The 22,652-nt window shown below is 33.8% G+C and overlaps 4 protein-coding genes, 1 long non-coding RNA gene and 1 pseudogene across 5 annotated transcripts; 5 read left to right on the forward strand and 1 right to left on the reverse strand.

The window, feature by feature from the left end:
- The first annotated feature begins 210 nt into the window (after nt 1-210).
- On the forward strand, nt 211-1,918 carry LOC105644859 (uncharacterized). The gene is made up of 2 exons (XM_012230352.4): nt 211-681; nt 844-1,918. The coding sequence occupies exons 1-2, from the start codon at nt 507-509 to the stop codon at nt 1,782-1,784; spliced, it is 1,116 nt and encodes a 371-aa protein (XP_012085742.3). The 5' UTR covers nt 211-506; the 3' UTR covers nt 1,785-1,918.
- Nucleotides 1,919-2,456: 538 nt separating this feature from the next.
- On the reverse strand, nt 2,457-6,804 carry LOC105645009 (protein MICRORCHIDIA 7). The gene is made up of 16 exons (XM_089719776.1): nt 6,234-6,804; nt 6,009-6,118; nt 5,843-5,921; nt 5,630-5,722; nt 5,463-5,541; nt 5,298-5,373; nt 5,065-5,199; nt 4,885-4,983; nt 4,684-4,785; nt 4,407-4,556; nt 4,231-4,326; nt 4,095-4,146; nt 3,885-3,996; nt 3,323-3,798; nt 2,908-3,233; nt 2,457-2,817 (listed from the first exon to the last, which is right to left on the reverse strand). The coding sequence occupies exons 1-14, from the start codon at nt 6,721-6,723 to the stop codon at nt 3,477-3,479; spliced, it is 1,995 nt and encodes a 664-aa protein (XP_089575902.1). The 5' UTR covers nt 6,724-6,804; the 3' UTR covers nt 2,457-2,817; nt 2,908-3,233; nt 3,323-3,476.
- A 1,235-nt stretch (nt 6,805-8,039) lies between these two features.
- Nucleotides 8,040-10,171, forward strand: LOC149497266 (uncharacterized). Its single transcript, XR_016320157.1, has 3 exons — nt 8,040-8,161; nt 9,152-9,223; nt 9,954-10,171. It is a non-coding gene; the product is annotated as an uncharacterized LOC149497266 (long non-coding RNA).
- Nucleotides 10,172-12,622: 2,451 nt separating this feature from the next.
- LOC105644857 (uncharacterized) lies at nt 12,623-13,171 on the forward strand (the record flags this gene model as incomplete). Its single annotated transcript, NM_001308710.1, is given in 3 exon segments — nt 12,623-13,139; nt 13,141-13,149; nt 13,151-13,171. Coding segments are annotated over 3 exon segments (547 nt in total), but the record flags the coding sequence as incomplete, so codon positions are not given.
- A 1,715-nt stretch (nt 13,172-14,886) lies between these two features.
- Nucleotides 14,887-19,965, forward strand: LOC149497267 (uncharacterized). Its single transcript, XM_089719879.1, has 10 exons — nt 14,887-15,209; nt 15,311-15,483; nt 15,574-15,732; nt 15,947-16,096; nt 16,646-16,795; nt 17,631-17,787; nt 18,237-18,409; nt 18,574-18,629; nt 19,245-19,347; nt 19,465-19,965. The coding sequence occupies exons 1-10, from the start codon at nt 15,005-15,007 to the stop codon at nt 19,552-19,554; spliced, it is 1,416 nt and encodes a 471-aa protein (XP_089576005.1). The 5' UTR covers nt 14,887-15,004; the 3' UTR covers nt 19,555-19,965.
- Nucleotides 19,966-20,334: 369 nt separating this feature from the next.
- Nucleotides 20,335-21,673, forward strand: LOC149497268 (uncharacterized; annotated as a pseudogene).
- The last annotated feature ends 979 nt before the right edge of the window (nt 21,674-22,652 follow it).

Consider the following 22,652-nt stretch of genomic DNA (forward strand, 5'->3'; position numbering starts at 1 on the left):
TAGTAACAATGCATGATAAAGAAATAGCCACATATGGAGAGGAAACGACAAACAATAATGAGTCAGAAAGCAAGCTATCTATCAATATTACGGAACATCAAGAAATTCCAATCTTCTCTTCAGTAAAATATTGTCCTTTTCAATTCTTAGACTTTACACACTCAAAAGATAATAAAATAATTACAGAGACAGCTTCCACCTCCAAATCAAAGCCCACTACCTGTCAATCTGCTACAGAGTTGTAAACCCTTTCTCTTCACAAGCTTCCAAAAGGGTTCTTCACATGTTTTTGTTTGCAGTGAATAGATAAATCATTTCTACACTCTGATTACAGTTGGTCCTAACACCAACTACTCACGGGCTCATTATATGCATATCTCAAGATCTATTATTGCAGAATAATAATATTAATAATATATAATCCCTACTGTGATGTGATATGCACTTGGATAGATTATCAAGTACCAACCATAACTCTACTTGATGTTCTTGTAGAAGCTTCTCCTATGTTTGCTGCTATGGCTCCAACCATTTTTCTCCTTCTTGCAACTTTTTTTGCTTCCCTGTTTTCTGTTCTTGCTCAATCTGAAAATCCTATTTCTAGTATCAGTGTTGTTGGTGTTGTTTATTGTGATACTTGCTCCACCAACTCTTTCTCCAGAAACAGCTACTTCTTGCCAGGTAAAAAAATTCTCTCTTTTTTGTTATTCATTTCTGCTCTGGAAAAGGGGGGTAAGAGAGTTCAATTTTCTATTCTGAATTCCATATATATTTCAAATTCATTGATACCAAACAGGGGCAACAGAGTTCCTGAATTGTTTTAATTGGATTTCTTTTTTTCAGGTGTGGATGTTCATATACGATGCACGTTCAAAGCAACTTCACCAAAAACAGCAGAGCAGATAAATTTCTCAGTTAACAGAACAACAGATAAATATGGGATATACAAGCTAGAAATACCACATGTAGATGGAGTTGATTGTGTAGATGGTTCATCAATTGAAACTTTATGCCAAGCAAGTTTAATTGAGAGTTCATCTTCAGCTTGTAATGTTCCTGGTCTAAAAACAACAACAAATGAGGTATCTGTCAAGTCAAAACAAGATAATCACTGCATTTACAGCTTAAATGCATTGAGTTACAGACCAGTCAAAAAAAATATTACCTTGTGTGGGAACTACAAAGAAGAATTATCAAATTCCTTTAATTCTTCAAAATTCTTTCTTCCTTTTTTCCCACCATATGGTTTTCCTTGGCCACCTCTGGCTCCATTCCCTTTTCCTCCATTGCCACCACTTCCACATTTGCCTTTTCCCTTTGCACAACCACCACCAGCTTTGCCTTTCCCATTTCCACCACTTCCACCTTGGCCTTTTCCCGTTGCACAACCACCACCAGCTTTGCCTTTCCCATTTCCACCGCTTCCACCTTGGCCTTTTCCCGTTGCACAACCACCACCAGCTTTGCCTTTCCCATTTCCACCACTCCCACCATTTCTACCAACACCATCTCTTTTTCAACCACCTCCTCCACCGGCTTTTAATTTAGGAGATCCAAGAACTTGGATACCTCGTATTCCACCATTTCCACCAACACCATCTGTTTCTGAACCACCTCCTCCACCGGCTTTTAATTTAGGAGATCCAAGAACCTGGATACCTCATATTCCTCCATCCACAGCAGCTCCTCCTCCTCCACCTGCTTTTAATCTAAGAGACCCAAGAACTTGGGTTCCTTACTTCCCTCCATCACCTTCTAACAGACCTCAGAATCAAAACCCATAATAGATTTCTTAATTATATGAATGATTTATGTTTAATATGTTATAGTTCAGAATACCATGAGCTTTTTTTATGTATAATTAAAAACAGATGAGTACAGAAATAGTATGTCCTCAATAACGTCATTATAGCTATCATTTACTTGATCTAGTTGGAAGAATTGTATATAGACAGCTGTTTCATATGTTCCCAACAAATGAATTCCATAAGTTTGTGGAATTCATTCAGAATTTCATGTTTTTATGTTTCGTGTGAAAGAAAATATTCATTTGCTCTCATAAATAAGATTTTCTGGAATTCAGTATAAAAGTGGCAAGTTGAAAATCTAACTGATAAATTAAAGATTTCAACTGCTATCCAATAATCTAAATTATAAATTGAAGATCTCAATTGGTAATTCGTTGATGCATTTAACACTGACTTTTTGCAATTTCACATGAGATGCATTGTTGCCCTGTAGGACAATTCAGAAAGAAATGTAAAGTTTGTCAAACCCATAAAACATAAGCAGCAATAAATACATGCTAGTCCTCAAAACATATATATGTGTGTGTATGTGTAGACAGAAATACATTTAACTAATTGATCAGCAATCTCTTGTTTCTAACAAATATATATGTATATATTCATATAATCAAACTTATAGAATATAAAATTTTCTTCCGTTCTCCTGTGAGATCTTAAATAAGTTAAAAAAAAAAAAAAAAAATCAAAGTTTTACTATTTATATTATACAAACTGTACTGTCTTTGATGCTTCCTAAGTCGATATATATTTCTTTAAAAGACTAGAACCCTTTACAATTGGTGGGATTTGCCAAAGGAAAATGATTCATTGCATAGTTGTAAATATGTACCAAGTAAAAGCTTATTGAATCATGACCTTTTGTCTTTGAGGACTAGCGTGCCTACAAATTAAAGCTCCTAAAATGAATCAAGACTCATAATCAGTCCTTCTCAATTTTACAGTTACTTGATTTGCACCCTTCTAGCTGCCTCACTCTCTCCATTAGCTCCTCAATAGTCTTGTAAGCATCCTGCAGAAAAATCGATGAAAGGGGAATCGATAAAAATAGTTAATTTTTCAAAAAGAAGTATGAAAATATAATGCACCAAAAAGGCCTAACCTTTAACTTCTCTGTTAAATCCTCCTCCATTTGGTCCCTTCTAGTCCTTTCTTCCTGTATCATTTCTACAAGAGCAATATTTTCTTGATCCAACTGTTCTGCTTTCTTTTTTTCAGCATCTAGCTCTTCTGTTTTCTCCTGAAGCTGTTCATTGATAAAAGGAATTCAGTAAATTACAAGAAAAAAAGGGGGCAACCGGGCAAGTTTTTCGGTTAATTAAAAGGTTATCAACGCATGCCTGATTTTCAAGCTTTCGCTGCTTCTCCCTTTCATATTCTAAAGACTTAATCAAATTATCCACCATTTTCCCAGTTTGTCCATTGAATCTGCAATATATATAATAGCACAAGTTGATGGTTATGTAAATGTATAGCAAAATTAATAGCAGAGGAATATATTAAATCACTAATCATACCTATCCTTTAATTCAGGACCCTTTTTCTTCAAGTTATTTGAACTCTTCATATCATTAGTATTGGCAGCCTGTCCATTCATCTCATTTGTGAAGACTTGCTGCTTAATGAGGGAGCAGTTCAAAGAAAATTTTCCTTTGAATGTAAATAAAACAACTATATAATAGAAAACACATTAATAGAATTTACCTTTGAATGAGAACCTGTGGCCATTTGCTGACCTTTTACTACGGAACAATACAAAGGATCTGTGGTAATACTGCGCAATGGTGTTTCACCAAGTTTCAGACAAGCTTTGGCTTTTAAATCCCCATTAATAGAGCTTTGCTGGTTTGGACTAATTGCATGTACTGCTGGAAATCCTTTAGCAGAGCCTTTTACTTTATTTTTTGATTGCGAAGTGCATTCTATGTTTGAAGAATTATGGTTCTTGGGGTGCCGCCTTGCAGCATAACCAATCTCCTGGCAGTTTGAAGACCTGATCAGAGTAAAATTGAAAGGGTTATAACTAATCGAAGTACCTGAAGGTAAAAAAGAAAAACATTGAGAAAAAAAAGAACTAACCAATAACTCTTCTGTATTGCATTCAGTCTCGCCTCTAGTCTTGAGAGACCATTTGTACGCTCAAAACCTTGCTTATCATGAGCTGGTTCAACAAAATTAACTTCCATTAAACCTGCAGCAGTAACAATAAACTAGAGATTAGTTTATATAAAAATACAAAGAACTGAAACGGAATGATAATAATGAAGAATAGATCCTAAGTAAAGGTACCTATTACTCCACGGCCATCGCTCCCAGCAGCATTCCACACCCTCCAGAAAGGCTGAAATTAAATCCTTATATAATTTGAATTTCGGAAAACATTGTAAAGCACAGATATTAGAAAAAGGAAAAAGAAAAAAAAAACCTTGATGAGCCTGTTCTTGTGATAAACATTAAATCCCTGAACATCAATATGGTGGTGAGCATCTTTTACAAACCCAATTGTCCCGTATGCGGCCACCTTAAAGAGCAGCAAACGAAATCAGGGTTTTTAGGCAGAACGAAGAACAATAAAATTGGAAAAAAAAAAAGAAAAATTACATCTGGATCATTCTCTACATGCTGAGGTCTGTATACTATATTCTTTGCCAAAATCATGTCATTTACTATGTCATGATGTTCAACATCCTTTCCCCGGAGGAATATTCTGAAGCCAGTTGGAAGTCTGAGATACAGAATTGCTGCATAACTCTAGTAAGCAAGATATAATCAACAAACATTAAAGAAAAAATTATTATTCTGTATGTACAAAAGGAATCATGATTATCACTAGTAAAATGATAATTTACAATATAAACAAATTAATGTTTATTCATACCCTTAATGAATGCTGATAAGTTAAAAAATGCCTTGCACTGGGATATTGTTTTGCCATTTGTATATTCCTCTCGTCTCGGTTGACTCCTCTAATTTGTATGTCCTGCCATATTACAAATTCCACAAATTCACAAGTAATGGCTACTACCTTCTAGTTGTATGTAACTTTCAGAGAAAGGAATTAAGGTTGTTTAAGACATACATGTGGATTGGTGTCAAAATCCAGTTCCAAATTTCCTTCATCATCTTCCCAAAGATTATAGATTATGATACGAGTACCTTGATCTTCCAGGAATTCGAACTACAGCATTAAAAAAAAGTAACCAGTACCATTAGAAGAAACTAATAAAACCTAAGAGCACTGGGAAAATCTTTAACTTACCTGCTTGAAAAGGTCTTCTTCACTTATAAATGGTGACCACTGCAATATGATTTCTGAATTGGCATTCCAATCATTTAAAGAAGATCTTATTTTCTTGTTCCATTTATTAGATTTCCCTTTCTTCTCAAAGTCAATCTTGAAATCGAAACGGAATAGAATAAATAAAATAATGGGATTAATGCAATTTATAAGCAAATCTTGAATAGAGCATAATACATGCTATCCTTAATTACCATGGGAACCACAATATCTTCTTTTCCTGTCGCCCGTAAAAATGTGTAGGAAAGCAATCCAATGCTCTGTGTTGGGCTGAAAAACAATAATCAGTTTATCATTAAATTCAAAAATAGTACTAATAATAATTAATTAAGCACAAGCTACAAAAGAGACAAACTAACCTCTTCCCATCATCACAACGAGAAAACACAATCACATCTGCTCCGAGCCTCATAGTACTCGTTTTGAAACCATTCCCATCTGCAGCACTTAAAAAAATTAATTAAAAATGATTAACACCAACTATTGATTTAAATTTTTAGGAGCTTAAAGAAATTAGATAGCTCACATTGGCCAATTGCGTTTGACATCTTGCTCTTAGCAGAGTATCCTAGAGACATACATTGCCGCATTTTATCAGGATTCATTCCACCACCATTGTCTGTAATCAAATGAAATTTTTTACTATAAGAAAGCTATCTAACTCAAATAATTATTTATTATATTATGAATCTAATTGCATTGTCAAAATCAAATCTCATAGCATCAAATTTGTAAATACCTTCTACAAGAATCATCATGCTCCCATCTTTCTGGTTTTCCAAAACATCCACATTAACATAGGTGGCTCCATTGCAAACCTGATGCCCAATAATTTCAAGTTAAATAAAATCAAAATCATCTTTGATTACAATGTTAATCTAGTTTAGTGGTAATTAAGTGAAGACCTCATCTAAAGCATTGTCTAAAAGCTCTGCAAATGCTCCCAATGCCCATTTATGACTTGTTGCATTTGAATGTAGAAACTTTGGATGTACTCTAACATGATCCATGCCAACTGCAAAAAAATTTCAAATTTTTTTATGACATCAAAGTTTAATCACGCACAAAAAAAAGTGAACTTAAGAATTTCTTTCAACTTTTTATAAATAAATTAATGTGTATGTACTGACTAGCAGAATAAGTAGAATCAGTAGCAACGTCTTCCTCGTAATCTCCTGCTTTCCAGAACTGCTTGCAACCGCGTGAAATCGTAGCCACCGCCAGTTTATTGTTATTATTATGAGCAACCGTCAATGGCAACAGCGAGTTGTCCTTCCGTTCCATTGTTTTTTTCAGTAATGGCTGTGGCTGTAATTCCTGGTTATTGTTAAGAGAAGCAAGAAATCCTGCAGGAGGCATAATTGAACAAAATTCCTCCTCGCGTTTCGGTTTCTTCAAGAGATCACCGAAACTCGAGTTTTGCTTCCGTTTATTAGCATTGAGATTTGAAACACCGCCGTCGTCAATGTCATTGGAATCGGAATCGCTTGAACTACTACTACTACTGCTGCTTCCGCTATGATAACTAATTTGCGTTTGGGAAAGCTTCAGAAGTTTTTGGTTTAGCCTGGGAGATGAGTTAGCCGGTTCAGGATTTTCTCGCTTGACTATGGAGTCCATGAGTGCGTTATCTGTTTGGGAAGCGAGAAACCGAGGGAAAATAAATTAAAGCCGACGAGAGAATTGTGAAAAGCGAGCGGTTGTGTTTGTGAAGGAGTTGTGGCTTCGTGGCGGGATTCTCTCTTGTTTATAAAGGGCTTGTTACGGTTTTGCATGTGCGAAAGCACACAGGAGAGCTACCTAGCATACGTCTCTAGCTCGAATTCAACTATTCAACCAGACCGTTCGATCAACAATTTTATTGGAGCAAAAAAATAAATTCAACATGACCGTCCGATCAACAATTTTATTTGAGTAATAAAAATCAATTTAGATTTGGGATATTAAGCTTTGTATTATACAATGGGAACCTATTATAGGAGTACATAACCAAAATTAATCAGGAATATTAACTATACAAGAAATTTTGTATATTAAAAATTAAAATATTTATAAAATCGATTCTTCCTATTTGGAAAATCCTATTTCTACAAGGAATTTTATTACACAACTTTGTTCTTGTACTACATCCAATTCACAGGATTTGGGGTAAAACCCTGAAATCGCAGTGAAGCTAATAGTACAATTTGATTGAATTAAGTATTCGATTACAAATAATTATTTTCTATCAATTGAAGTCTAATAATGACACGTTCTTTCATTAATGTTTGGTAATTTAAACTCTTCCATTAAACGCGGTGAGTTCTTGAAATGATGGTGTTGCATTTTTTTTTTTTTTTCATCTAATGAGGTTAAAAAAAAAGAGATTTAGCTATTTAGCAATCACAAGTTATTACTTCCTAATGTAAACTAAATAGCAAATTCCATCCCCACCAAGATTAAAAATTTAAGACAAACACCATCTTCAAAGCATATGGTGTAATATCCTCAATTTTGTAGTTTTTTCTATTTTAGCTTTTTCGATGAATTCGGTTATCTGAATAAAAGGAAAACTTAAAATAATGGGAAACACTATAGATTGAGGATATTACTATTAATTAAATGAAACATTAATTGATCTTTGCAAATCAATGTGAAAGCTTAAAGGAAATCAAAAATGAGTTAAAAGATGAATGACTTCTCGGTAAAGCACGATTTTACCCGAAAAGCCTGAAAAACGGTAATTTCCGTACGATTTTTACCAAGTGGAGTTTAGAATATTAAATACACTTGGTTTATACCTAATAGGACTAAAGTAAAATGATTAAAAAGATTAGAGTGCCAAAGGATGAAGGGAAAATAAAAGGGAGGATTATAGTGCAATTTGCATTTAAAGGACATGGAAGGAATTTTTAATAAAGTTTATTATATAATTTTATTGAAGAAGAGGAAAGAACCACGACACTTCACTCATTGTTGCAGGCCAAACCATTCAAGAAGAGAGGAGGAGGGTTTTGAGTCAAAACCAAGCAAAAAGAAGGTGAAAATCAAAGAATTTTCAAGTAATTCTTAAGAAAAGGTTAGTTATTTTCACTTCCTCCTTCATTTCTATGGATTACTTTTTGAATTCCATGAACTTTGAAGTGATGTGCTTGTTTGTGTAATCTGATTTGGTGAAGATGAAGTGATGAGAAGTGATTTTAAGGTGATTTAAGATGATTGAAAGTAGTTATGCATGAATTCAAAGTCTAAGTTGCATAAGTCACCAAGATGGGTGATTTTGAGTTTGTTCTTGATATGCCATGAACTAGGGATTCTGATATATCTTATATTATGATGTTGTGTAAGTAATAGAAGAGTTGAATTGCATGAATTTGTGCTGGAAGTGAGTTGAGAATGCTTGAGCAAACATATCATTGTTGGACCTGTTATAGTTGGGCTGTCTGAACTTCAGCTTCTGTAATTGACCTATTTGGCTCAGCAAATGAACTTCAAAATTCATGAAAATTTACATGGAGATAGGCTAAGATGTTGGGTAGGTCGTGGTAAAAGGGGAAGGCCATTGGATAAAAGGAAATGGAGTTATAATTAAATTAGTACAGGCTGCTCAGCATGAGAAAAAGTGACATTCAGATTCTATAATTATGTCATTTAAAAATGCAAATGAGCTTTAAAAATTATGAAATTTTCCAGAACAGTACCCTAAGATGTTGGGAACCTACTGTCAAAATTTCAGGGCAATTGAATATGGGGAATTTAAGATATAGTCAACGCAATGCCAGCTACTCAAATGCTGAAATTCTGCATTTCATAAACCTTGAACGAATTTAGCATGCTATTCACTTCTATTGTTTTCATTGTTAGTATTCTGTGTCTAGGATGTGGTTAAGTGTTGGATATGAAGTGTTTCATGCTTAAATTCAGATCATATAACACTTGGACAAGTATAGTGAAAATGAAAGAAAAAGCATGAGACTACATTCTAATGCTTAATTTACATTCTTCTAGAAGTGCATGTGTGTACATTGTGTAGTATGATCTTAATGTGAGTATTAATATCATGCTACAGCTGCTGAGAGAAAGGGAGTTGAGGAGAGGGTGATTAATAGAGGAAAAGGGCTAGGGGAGCCATCTAGTTCAGGTTAGTGTATATTATTCCTTTCCTACTTTTATTTAACCAAAATGAAATTGATTTTGCAAAATATTTTCAATGGATTTGCTTTATGAATTATAATTATATTCATAAGTTTTTAAAGAGGAAAAAGATTATTTTGAAAGCATACGACTGAATGATATTTATAAATGAATTTTATGATTCTTATACTGTGAAAGAGGAGGACGTTGGCCAATTGATATCTGTAGTATGAGGGGTGGCCGTGATTGAATGTTTTTAGCAGTGGTTGTGAAATGAAATGTTGTCCATTGTGATTTTCATATTAGTACATAAATGGAATGGTTTAAAAGTCTTACAGCTGATATAGATATGGTTATTACCCCGAATATCATTTCATTTGTTGAAGTTGATATTACGATCGATTGAACATGGATATCATCACTAGATGATATATGATTGATATGAAATTCTCCCTCCATGTTGAGGTTGTAGATTGCTCCCTCTTCTGAAATCATATCACAGATTGAGGTTGTAGATAGCAGGTCTAGATGTGCACATTAGACACTGATGGCCCTCAGAATTGACTCTATAAAAGCTGTAAAGACCATATTATGAATTGATGATTTAAATGGTATTGATTTATTTTGTTTCTTATTTTCTTTACCATGGTGGATTTATGAATTGTCATTCCTTATTATTTTTATTAGTACACCACTAAGCCATATGCTTAGCGATAGTTGCTTTTGTACTATCGCAGATAAAGGAAAGGAAAAAGAACCAAGAGAGGATCATTTTTATTTGATGTAGATAGTATGCTACTGATGTAGCTATTGTATATTTGACTTCTTTTGGAATATGTATGATGTATTAAACATTAACAGATCATTTATGTATATTTGAGCAGATTCATGTAAATTATGATTGTATGAATTTGAAAATTTATAGTCTATTAAAGTAATTAATTTCTATTATGTATCTAAGATTTGAACAGAACTCCAATATGTAATTAAATCATCCATGGACTTATGGGTTATGGAACCATTTTATTTTATGTTTTTTTTTTTATAATATGTTTAAGAAATTATATTGAGATTAATATCTACCAAAAGAAGTTATATATATTTAATAACTAAATTATTTTGCTACAAGATATAAAAATGAAGGAATTAAAAGGATTAAGTCCCTTGTAGTATACTTAGTAAGCATTTATAAGAATTAAGTGCTTATTAATTATATTACGGGCAACATGTCATGTCTTACAGTAGGGTAAGGTGTGACATATGGTCTGAAGGTTGGCATACTACACTCAGGAAGTTATTATGGTTGGCAAAAATACAAGTTGGCGTTTCTAGCTAGATGTTTAAATACTCTCTGAGGTGAGATAAATTAACTGTGATTTGTGATTACCGTTATTTGTTTTTAGCTATTTATATTTTTCTAACAATTTTACAAGATTAATTGGCATATATATAATAAACTCTTGCTTCAGTTATTATCATATATATAAATATAATTTCCTAAAAAAACAAAAAATGTAACGCATCACTCTTAAACTGCCACTCCACCGCCCACAATTTTCTTCAGTGAATAAATGACGAAATCTTTTTTTTTTTTTTTTTTTTTTTTTGAGAGGAGACGAAATCTTTCTTGGCATATATAGCATTAAACAGTATATATATATATATATATATATATATATATATATTAAGTACATTGAAGGAGTACTACCAGATATAATTTTGCAAAATCTTTTTTTTTTTTTTTTTGAATAAAAATGCAATATTTTATATAGTATTCTTCCCTATATGTAATCTGTCATATAGCATATTGTACAGTATAGAAATTTTGAATTTGTATATTATAGATTTTGAGATCAATAATTGAGATTGTCACCTCCAAACTTTATGTCATTTACAAACATCATGTTGATTAAAGATAAGATTAAGCTATGTCTCGTTGTAACAATTGATTTTTTTTTTATTATATCAGAAAATATTTAAAGGGAACATTAGGTTTGAATCATATGATAGAAACTGAACCAATTGAATTAATAATAGTTTAAAAAGCAAATAAATTATTTATTGTTTAACCAACTCAGAAAATTTTCCTTTTGGAATTTCCAATTATTATTAACATGGTTATTTCTATGTCAAATGAGGTAGGATGTAGGGTTTGTCTTCCATATTTATTTTATTTTTTTGGAATTTTTTTAAGTTTAATTTCCATTAGCAAAACTTAAAATACATTTCTCATAAGACAGATGACAAAGCAAGAAAATTCTGAGTTCTGGGATTGGCCGCCATTGTTAATTAGTAGGAAGTTCTTGCAATCTTCCCCATGTTGTGAATATTAAAAGGATGGAAAATATTGAAATTCACCAGGAAACTGTTTTAACTTTTGAATAGTAGCATGTGTTAGGTGGAAAATTTAAATTATTCCATAATTGCTAATATTAATCAGAGTACTGGCCATGGTGGTGCCAGAATAGTAGAGCCTAACTATTTATAACCCTTATTAATATATGAGTAAGCAAAGTCAAATATGTTTTTAATAAAACCCTCTTGTCTTATACCCTCAAGGCAAATATTAATATATAAAAAGTAAAAAATATGCTTCTCCAATCAATTACATTATTGAGAAATTTCTTAATATTTTCTTGAGATTTCTGACTATTCAGAGAAATTAGCCGTTTCATGTCATTGTAATAAAGGATCAAATGGCCTATGAAATAACAGAGAAGATAAGTATACCATATATAAAAAAAACAGATATAGACCTTTCACATTGCATTGACAAGTGGGTTATTTTTTTAAGAATATATATATTTTTTTGGTCTGTTTAGTCGTTATATATACAGAAGCTAGTTGCATCTTTCTTTGCCCATATTAATTTGCCCTTTTGAAGAAAGCAAAGTGTTATCTTCTATCTTTTTTCCTTCTTATCTGCTATTGATCTTGAGATACTTCTCTCTTATATATGGCTACTTTCTCTTCAACCTTCAATTTTTAATTATCAGTTCATGTTGTAGGTATAATTATTTTTTGAAAAATTTTCTTGGTTTCTTTTCTCTTTTCCTTTCCTCTTTTGGGTTTCTTTCATGATCACAGTTTCATTTCTTGATTTAGATAGATATGAGTAACACAATGAGGCCGAGGACGAAGGTCATGTTTCACTTGATTTACGATAGGGGATAATGGATCGATCTTTTTCTTTTTGGCCCTCTTATTAAATCTTATAGTTTCTTTTTTTTTTTTTTTTTTTTTTTTTAATTAATAGCATCTTTCATATAATTAATTTCTTATATAGATATGAAGGGAGGTGTTGTGTATGGTTTTTGAGCTCAACACTTCTTTTCTTTTTAGCTTTCTCTTGCATAATTATATATAAACAAAAGTTTTTCTTTTTTCCTTCGAGAAATTTTAGTTAATGGATGTGATTAAAGTGAAAGAAAGAAAAGGAAATCTGATAATCAAGACATGGGAGAGGTGCAAATCCCTGGGTCGTAGCAGCAAGAAAACATCAAGAATTGTGAAATCTTTAACAGCTAAGAGCAAATCATGGCCAAGGGTCCCTCCATTAATACATGATGAAGGTCAAGAAGATGATCAAGATAATAAGAACAAGAAATGTTCATCAAGAAAAAGAAAGGTAACCCCAGAAGGATGCTTCTCTGTATGCGTAGGGCCACAGAAACAGAGGTTTTTTATAAAAACAGAATATGCAAACCATCCACTTTTCAAGATTCTACTTGAAGAAGCAGAATCTGAATATGGTTATAACCCAGAAGGTCCTCTTGCACTCCCATGCAACGTCGATATCTTTGTTGAAGTGCTTTCGGCTATGGCTGACAATGAAGAAACGACCAATCGTATTCATGGCTGTGGGTTTTCCAAGAATTTTAACTCTTATCGCCTTCTCAGCCCATCAAGAATGGTTGCCATCAATCACTTTTAAGTTTATTTATTATATGTATATTACTGCTACTGGTATATACATATATATTAGTTATTTCAAGGTTTACGGTTAAAACGGGTTTGGAAGCTGAAAACCCTTTTTTAGATTTTTTTTTTCTCTCCTAATCAAGACTCTTCAAAGATAAAAAGAAGAGGTTTCTTGCGGATTAGGTTTTGTGTTTCTTTTTGGTACTTTATTAAAAGTTTGTCTGCTGAATCATGTATAATACGTATACTACTGTTATAAATATGTAGTCTGTTTTGGACTTTTTTTTGTTAATTTTCCAAAATACAGACTCTATATATATAGCTTAAATACAAAATACTTGAGGAAGAAAAGCAGAAATAATTAATTAAACCTTTGTTTAAACAAGTTTGAATCTAAAAATTATTTATTTATTCAATAAATTAATTGAAAATTTTAAGTATTATCAAACAATTATAAGTTAATAAATACTAAAAATGTTAATTTGTAAGTCTAAAATGATGTTATATCAAACATCTTAATCATCCTTTTATAGAATAGAAATAAGAAAGAAATGATGTCTGGCGAGAGGTGGACTGAAAGCAAATTAACAAAGGAAAGTAGATAGCTGGCTGCTACAAAATAATCAAGTAAGCAAGTGGATCCTTCATGATTAATTAAATATATATTAATGATATTTTGACCTATTGGAAAATATTTAATTGCCTAATTAAATCAATCAATTAACCAACATTTTATTAAAACTAATATTATTTAAAAATTTATGATTATTAATTTCCTTTCCTTTTACATAAATCCTCACATTGCATAACTAATGATAAATTATAATAAAATTGATTAAATTACATTTTATTTTACATTATTATTTCTATATCGAATCATTTCATTACTATCTAATATAAATAAATGTAAAGTTAAAAAAAAAAACATAATTTATTATTTATTTATAATACAGTGTTATAATTGGGGGTCCACGTGTCCACAATGACGTAAAGTTGAAATGTAGAGGGCTCAATTTTGGATTAATCATGAATATGGCAAATATAAATAAAGAATGTGGCAGGCAACATTGTGGAAGAATTGAGCCGCCACTAACTGTAGTTTAGTGGAAAAAAAGTACGCGTGTATAGGCATGATCCATGACATTGTGAGTATACCGTATATGCAAGAGTATATTAATAATAATAATAATAATAATAATAATAATAATAAATCCATTAAAATGTCATATTTTTGAATTTATCAAACAATATAAAAAATATATTATCTATGCGTTTTAATAAACAAACTTATGTATATTATCAATATTATAATTTATAGTCAGAGAAGAAGTCAAAATATTAGTTGGTGAGTAAACAATTAACAATTAAATTAAAAATATGTGGATTGAGTCAAAAATATTTCAAATTTTAAAATATTAAAATTATATAGTGCCATGTTTCAGAGTATCCCCTCCACGTATGCGGTAGTTCATCAAAGTTGACCTTAAAATTATTATTATTATTATTATTATTGTGATAGTAGCGAGTTTGAAGTTTACACGTCTTGTTTGGCGACGGGTTTCAGCTTAACTGCTCTTTTACATGGAGTTTTGACTAAAAGTTAGCTTAAAACTATTAGCCAAACAGAGCCTAAAGAACAAATTTGCTGGCCCTGACGATCTTAGCTTGTGAAAAGGGTTTGGAGTGGAGCTAAAAGTCCATTGCCTCTTTAGAAGGCCGATTTTGCAAATTGCAAAAGGCCCAACAACCCGAAACAGTCCATCCCATGCAATGTAATTTACGTCAGACGGAAAATTTTTCTTCGTCAGAGCTAGCTAACTGAAACTCCGAACTCGAACTTCTGAAAAACAGTGGATAGCCAGCAAAAATGGAGAAGAAAAGCAGCTCAGTGGTGATTATCCACAATGCGAAAATCGTTACTATGGACGCCAATAGCCGAGTCTTTAGAAATGGAGGGGTCGTTATCGAACAAGATAAAATAAAATCCATTGGTCAATCTCCCGATATCGTCGCCGAATTCTCCGCTGTCGCCGACGACATCTTCGATCTCCATGGCCAATTCTTACTCCCTGGTCCTTTTCTTTTTCTATTCTAATTTAGTTTCGTTTTATTACATATTTGAGCGATTTAATGGTTAATTCATTGACTCATTGAGTTGACTATCGTTGAATAGGATTCATCAACACGCACGTTCACACCTCTCAACAGCTCGGTAGAGGGATAGCTGACGATGTAGATTTAATGACTTGGTTGCACCGTCGAATTTGGCCTTATGAATCAAATATGACCGAGCATGACTCTTATGTTTCCACTTTACTTTGTGGAATTGAACTGATTCACTCCGGTGTTGGTGCTCTTTATCTTTTTTGGTTTTTGCATTTTAATCGGGAGATTATTTGATGGATTTTGATGGCATTTGTGTTTTATTTGAATTAGGTGACTTGCTTTGCCGAGGCAGGAGGACAGCATGTGTCTGGAATGGCTCGAGCGGTTGAGGAACTAGGGTTGCGAGCTTGCTTAACTCAATCTACTATGGATTCTGGTGATGGTTTACCACCATCTTGGGCCAGTCGGACCACTGATGACTGTATTCAGGTTGAGCATTGCTATATTCTTAGTGGCAATAATTACAAGTAGTTGCAGCTTTTGTATGCAAATATGCATTTCGCCATTTCCAATAGAAACAGAACTTTACTTGAAAGTAGTTATTAATAAGTGTTATTGTATTCCCATTTTTTTATCTATATTTTGATAATATATGGTATTGATTTTTAGACACCAACCCTGATTTCTCACTTGAAGGGTGCAGTCTCAAAAGGAGCTTTATGAAAAGCATCATAATACTGCGGATGGGCGCATCAGGGTATGGCTTGGAATTAGGCAAATTATGAATTCCACTGATCGCCTATTGCTTGAAACAAGAGATACAGCTATGGAACTGAAAACTGGAATCCATATGGTATGAGCTCTCTTTTTTGCTGTAAGAAAACTGCTTAATATTTATGTTTTTGCTTGGTTGAATTGTTATGAAATATGGAAAAATTTTCATTTGCCAAATATTCGAAAATTCAATATATCTTTTGCCTCAATTTCAATATATTTACCATTGACATGTATAGAGAAGCATTTAGGGGAATGAATTTGAATTGTGTATCATATTTATTAGCCTACACAAGTTGAAGTGAATATAACTCATATAGATCTGGACACTGGATGGTGGTCAGATTGAATGATTTATCAGAAATTGACTCAAAAAACCTCTTGTTGCTTTTGTCAGAGGGTTCATCTTTTTTTTTCTTTTCCATCTTTCAAAAGGGAACTTATATATATATATATATATATATATATATATATATATATATATATATTTCCTCTTTATCCTCAGAAACTTGTTTCTTAGTCACGTAATTTCATGTAAGGGCCAATTAACTAAGTCTGAATTTTGATGCTTAGAGAGTGACAACATGTTGATTTTGGAATATATTCATTTAACCTTTCTAATCTTTAGCATGTCTCAGAGATACCTTATGAGAATGAAGTTGTGAAGAATACGCGAAAAATTGAACATGGAAGTGGGACAGTCACTTATCTGGAGAAGATAGAATTCCTGCAAAAGAATTTACTGGCTGCTCACACAGTTTGGGTCAACAACACTGAGGTGAGTAGCTGCTGCTAATACTTTGTTAGCCATTGTGGAATTAATATAGTTTGGCTTACTTTTCATCCTTCTCTAGAAAGTTATAAGTGGCTAAGTCATCAATAAAATTGTGTAGTATATTAGTTAGGCGGTTGGTAGAAGTATTTCTGAATTTGACTTTTATTTCTGGCCAGGCTTAAGACTGTCATGATGATTGATTTTGACTTTGAAGTTGCTTTTTATGCTTATTTTTGTGCGAACATTTTTGAATCTGGTCTTGGATGTTTCAGAACTACACGGTTCGTTTATAATTACAACAATAAGTGAAAATTTATAATTGGATATCAACTACAAAGTTGAATGGATATTCATACATGCCATGCCACCTTAATCATAGGCCATAAATAGTTAACCCCACTGCAGATGTTTTGCCTTTTTAACCTGTTAGCATAACTCAGGACATTTTCATTGTGACTTGCAAGTACCATTAAATTGAATACTTCACTTTGTTAATATTTTTGCTCATGCATACTGTTATAAACATCTAACCATCAGATATGCATTATGTCTTTACACATAAGGGAGGAACCATATGAGATGAAAATCTAACATTCTTCCATTTAAGCATGATTGATGAATGCGCAATCGGAAGGACATTATGTGGAAGCTTATAAAATTATAGTGAAGCTCTGTGACTAGAAATGTACCCATATGAAAAAACTTATATTTTCTACGATATGCTGAATTATTTGGTGTATTGGTATTTTCTTGCACACCAGTAGTAAACATTCGTTGACACTTTTGCATATAGTCCCTAATATCATGTTTGTATGTCATCCTTATTGTATTCCCTCAGATTGGTCTTCTTTCAAGTGCCGGTGTCAAAGTATCTCACTGTCCAGCTTCTGCAATGCGAATGCTTGGATTTGCACCTATTAAGGAGATGCTTGATTCTGGGATTTGTGTCTCTCTGGGAACAGATGGAGCACCATCAAATAATAGAATGAGCATGGGTTCGTTAACTTTTTGATATTCTGGTTCCACTCACTTTTCATTCCAGTTCAGTAAGTGCATATTTCTGAGGCAGTAGATTTGCGAGTTAGCCCACTTTTGCTTTCTCTTTTATCAAATGATAGATCTGCTATTAAATGAAGTTGTCGAAACATTCTCCTACAAGGTATAAATATCAAGGTTCACTACTATGGACATGGAAAATTTTTGAAACTCTGTATGCAGAGGAAATAGCTATTATGAATAATGGTGCATAGGCATGAACTAAGTAGAATAGGTGGCACTGCTGATTTACCAACAAAGTGAAAAAGAAAAAAAAGGAAAGAAATTCTATACTTGATATTTAATCTTTGCGAAGAATTTCCCCTTTTACCAAATCAATTAAATAATGGTCTAGATTAATCTTTGGAATAGCAATTACTGCGAACTTACAGATTTTGCCTCTTCGCAGTTGATGAGATGTATTTGGCTTCTCTGATTAACAAAGGAAGGGAAGTTTTTGCAAATGGAACAACTGATCCTACAGCTCTCCCAGCTGAAACAATTCTCAAAATGGCAACCATAAATGGTGCAAAAACAGTACTTTGGGATGATGAAATTGGATCAATTGAGATTGGGAAAAAGGTTGGACAATTAAATCAAATTTAGTTGCTCTTCTTCACATGACTGTCCCCCTCCCTCCCCATCTTGTATAACTAAATGACAATCCAGTTCATATCTTATTCCAACTTTGTCATACTTTTCTAGAAAGTTGGTGCTGATTACATTTGATTTTCTTAATTTGGCAGGCTGACTTGGTTGTTATCAATCCAAATTCATGGTCTATGGTCCCTGTTCATGACTGGTATTAGAACTGCTTTTGGAAATATATATGCAATTTAAGTTGTTAATTTCATTAAGTTCATGTTGAGGAAAATTTTGAAACATGTGCTCAAGTTATGTTTTCTGATGACGCGTAGGCTTTGAGGTTTATGTGAACTGTAAGCAGTTATTTGATGCTGAAGGCACTTGTAGTTCTTGTGGTTCCATTTTCTTGGATCTTCATTGAAACTATAAGTAGTTGAAGTTTTGTAGTAGGGATTTGATTATGCTGAGGGCTTAAGGAACCAGTTCAAATAGCATACCGTAAATAGTTGTTTAAGCTGACTGAACAGGAGATTAAACTTTTCTTATTTCGCCTGGAAAACCATCAACTCGAGATCCAACCGCTGAATGCTGATACTTTCTGTTTCGTTGAGCCGACCCTTTTAGAAAGGAATAAGACCTGAGAGTCTTTACTGGGGAGTAGGAAGCAAAGGCATAACGCTAACCCGTCATTTTCCAACAAAATTTTGTTTGCTGAGCTTTTTTAATCTCAATACCTTGCATTCTTTGCTTTATGAAAGTGAGGCCTCTTGCTGCTCAATAAACTTGATCTGCGGCCTCTTGGATTGATATTTTGCTTTTCACCATTCTGCAGTATTTCAAGTCTTGTTTACTGCATGCGGAGTGAGAATGTTCACTCTGTAATGTGCAATGGCAAGTGGATTATGAAGGACAAGAAGATATTAAATGTTGATGAGGTACCTTATAATAGCATTTGTTTCCTGTTTTGTGTCATTAAAATTGTGCAATCTAGTTTAACCAATCAAAACCAAAAGAGTATCCTTTTGTTACTTGTGGCCGTTGTTTTTGAACAGGGAGAAGTAATTTCAATGGCTAAGGAGGCTTCTAGTGAACTTCTGAAGCGGGCTGGTATCAGCATACCAAACAGAATGAATGTTCTCTAATTGTTCCTCTGAAATTGTTATCCCTCCCACAGTCCCCACCAAAAAATAGAAAAAACATGTTAAAGTTCAATTCATGTGTGAGATAGTTTGAAGATTTGGTTGTTACTGACTGTACTTTTCTCGGCAACCGAACATAGAAGAGAAAATGGGACGAAGGAGAGGCATCAGTTGGAGTTCAGGATTAGAATACCGGCGAGCAGCATCAACCAAAATGTAGTGTTGACACATCCTGTCATATTTCACTTGTAACAAATTAGAAATTAGAAAAACGATGGGTTGGTTGTAAAACTACAGAATTATACGCAAGTAGGAGGAATAAACGACAAGGCGGTTGGAAGCAGTCATAAGATTATGATAATATGATATCTTTGGATTTATAATTAAGAATGCTAATTTTATTTGAGAGTGCCATTTTAATGTCATTGCCGATTATTCTCCAATGAAAAGGGAATTAAAACAGCATAAATAAATGAAGTTTAAATAGTGTTTTAAACAACGATAAAAGATTATCGAAAATTACTAGAAAACGGAAACGAGAAATCACCCGTCAAATAATGGGCCATAGGACTTAATAACAGAGCAGCCAACACGGCCCAAATCTGGCTCTCCCATTCAATGATTTTAATAAACCGCGCGCAAATAGAAGGTTCGAAAGTTATCCAGAAAAAGTGAAAACCCAAAACTTCGTCAAACATGATATCCCCAAGCCTCCCTCCAAAATATTTCCCCACTCTGAAACTTCTAGAACTTCCCAGTATTCTCCATTTCCAATTCCTTCTCGAGCGCACGCAATCCTCTCTCTTCTATATATATACATAACCAAAACACCCGACGGTACATCAAAACTCAAAAACAAAACCAGACAAACAATCAAATACTTGTTCTATTCTATTAAAAAAATGGATATGTTCGACGATCTTTACAGGAGTTATCCGACTCGTCCTCGCTACTATCACCACTCCTCGCCGATGGTTACACCAGTGAACGTCAATCGCCAAACGACGCCGGCTTCCAAGGTGGTCTCAATTCCTGTCCATTATGTCGGGTCGGAGCGGTCAAGGGCCGACTCTGCTACCAAGATCCAGAAGGTGTTTAGGGGTTTCTTAGCGAGGAAAAACGTCAAGAAGATTGCGGCGGTCAGGAAGGAGGTTAATGAGATCGAGAAGAGGATTTTAATGAAGGAAACTGTGGATTTGATTCGGATAGATTCCCAGGAGCGGTTGAAGGTGAATGAGATGCTTATGAATTTGCTTTTTAGGTTGGATTCTGTCCGAGGTGTGGATTCTGGTGTTAGGGAATGCAGGAGGACGGTGATTAAGAAAGCGATTAGGTTGCAAGAGATGGTTGATGCGATTGTTGCTTCTGATCACATTGCGAGTGAAGCTGATGTGGCCGCTGAACCCGAAGCTGTTGATCGAGAAGACCTGGAAACACGAGATAAGGTCCATGAAAGTGAAGGTACTCCTGCTAAATCTGATTCTAAATCAAATTCCTTGGAGAATGCTGCTGATCAAACCCTAGAATTGCAAGATATTATTGAACCTGTATCTATGCGTAGTTCTGTTTCTAAGGCTAATGCAGTTGAATCTGAAAATATACCTGACGTTGGGGGAGATGCTGTAAATGTGGAAGAATGTGCAGACAATGGGAGTGCAAGTGAGGAAGAGAGTGAAGCAGATTCCTCTGCAAGCCCTCAGAGTTTGATTGAGGGGGATGGGGAAGAGGAAAACGATTCATTGGGAAGCCATGAACGTGCAGTAGCAGAGAAGGAGGAGGAACATTGTGACGGTGGTCAAGGAAAGGAGGTGAGCAGAAAGAGTAAAGAATTGTTGGAAAAGATGATGGAAGATAATGAGAAAATGATGGGATTGATGGCAGAATTATTTCAGAGGAATGAAACGCAGACAAGGTTGTTGAGCTCACTTTCACAGAGAGTAGAGCATCTTGAGAGGGCTTTAATGTGTGAGAGATTGAAGAAGAAGAAGAAGAGAAATGCGCTGCATTAGTAGATTGTTTGGAATCTAGACGAGATATGAAGAAATCTGGAAAGAGGTAGTGAATCCTAATAAATATGTAAAAAGTATGATCAATATATGAAGTTTGGCATTCATTTTCTGAATTGGAATTTGTTTTTTCATCTCCAATCTTGTGAGTTTGAATACTTCTTGTTATTACTACTTTAAAGTCATCTCTCGACACTTTAATTTCCATGAATGAAGGAATTCCAAACCTTTGGTAGTTCTTCCATGGAAGACCAATCAGTTATTGAAGGAATTTCAATTCAATTCTCATTTCTCATTGTCGTGCTAAGACTTCAATAGCACTCGATATATCCTGTTTAGGTTTTCAAGTCAGAATCTTTGAATAAAACATAGAAATTTGAGTTTCTGCAGGCAGCTACAGTGAACTGCCTCAAATTGATAGCCAAAGATTAAGCATGAAGGAAGGAATATTTCAACCCAGATATAGTGGAGCTACTATTTTGCCGACAGTGATTAAGATGAGTATGTTCTACCCTAACAGGAAAATTTCATTCTCGAAGCCTAAGATACCATGGAATGATGGGACAACCTTATCCAATAGCATCAGCATCCTTAAGTTGAATGTAACAATCACAGCATCAATTCTAAATCCTACATGTTACAAAACTAGTGAAGCTCAAATTCACTTTCAAAAATTTTTATGATCTTGAAGAAGGTTGTGAATTGTGATTCATCACTCTAATGGCTAACACACAATTTTAGTTTCGTTGGAAATTAAAAATAGGACATTTTTCACCAAAATGAATAGTAATACAGTTGCATTGGAATTGTGTATAAAGAGATCAAACGTCCAAAACCTTCACATGGTCACTGGCATTTCTCTGAGGAGTTGGGCTATTCCAGTCACCCAGTGGTCCAACTGTATCTTGGTCCGACCCAATCTGGTGAAGTTTGTTGGTAGTTTTTATTATTGGTAGGTGGTTGAATAAGCTTGAATAACACTGTAGAATTGAGATTATTCAAATTCAACGTGTTCCACGTTTTATATAAGTGAGAAAATCAATCATATTATATTTGACTGGTTGACCCTTGCTCAGTAATTGCTTGCTATACTTT

The sequence above is a fragment of the Jatropha curcas genome, chromosome 3 (assembly GCF_041381405.1).
Source record: "Jatropha curcas cultivar XTBG-Jc1 chromosome 3, XTBG_Jcur_1.0, whole genome shotgun sequence".
Taxonomy (NCBI): domain Eukaryota; kingdom Viridiplantae; phylum Streptophyta; class Magnoliopsida; order Malpighiales; family Euphorbiaceae; genus Jatropha; species Jatropha curcas.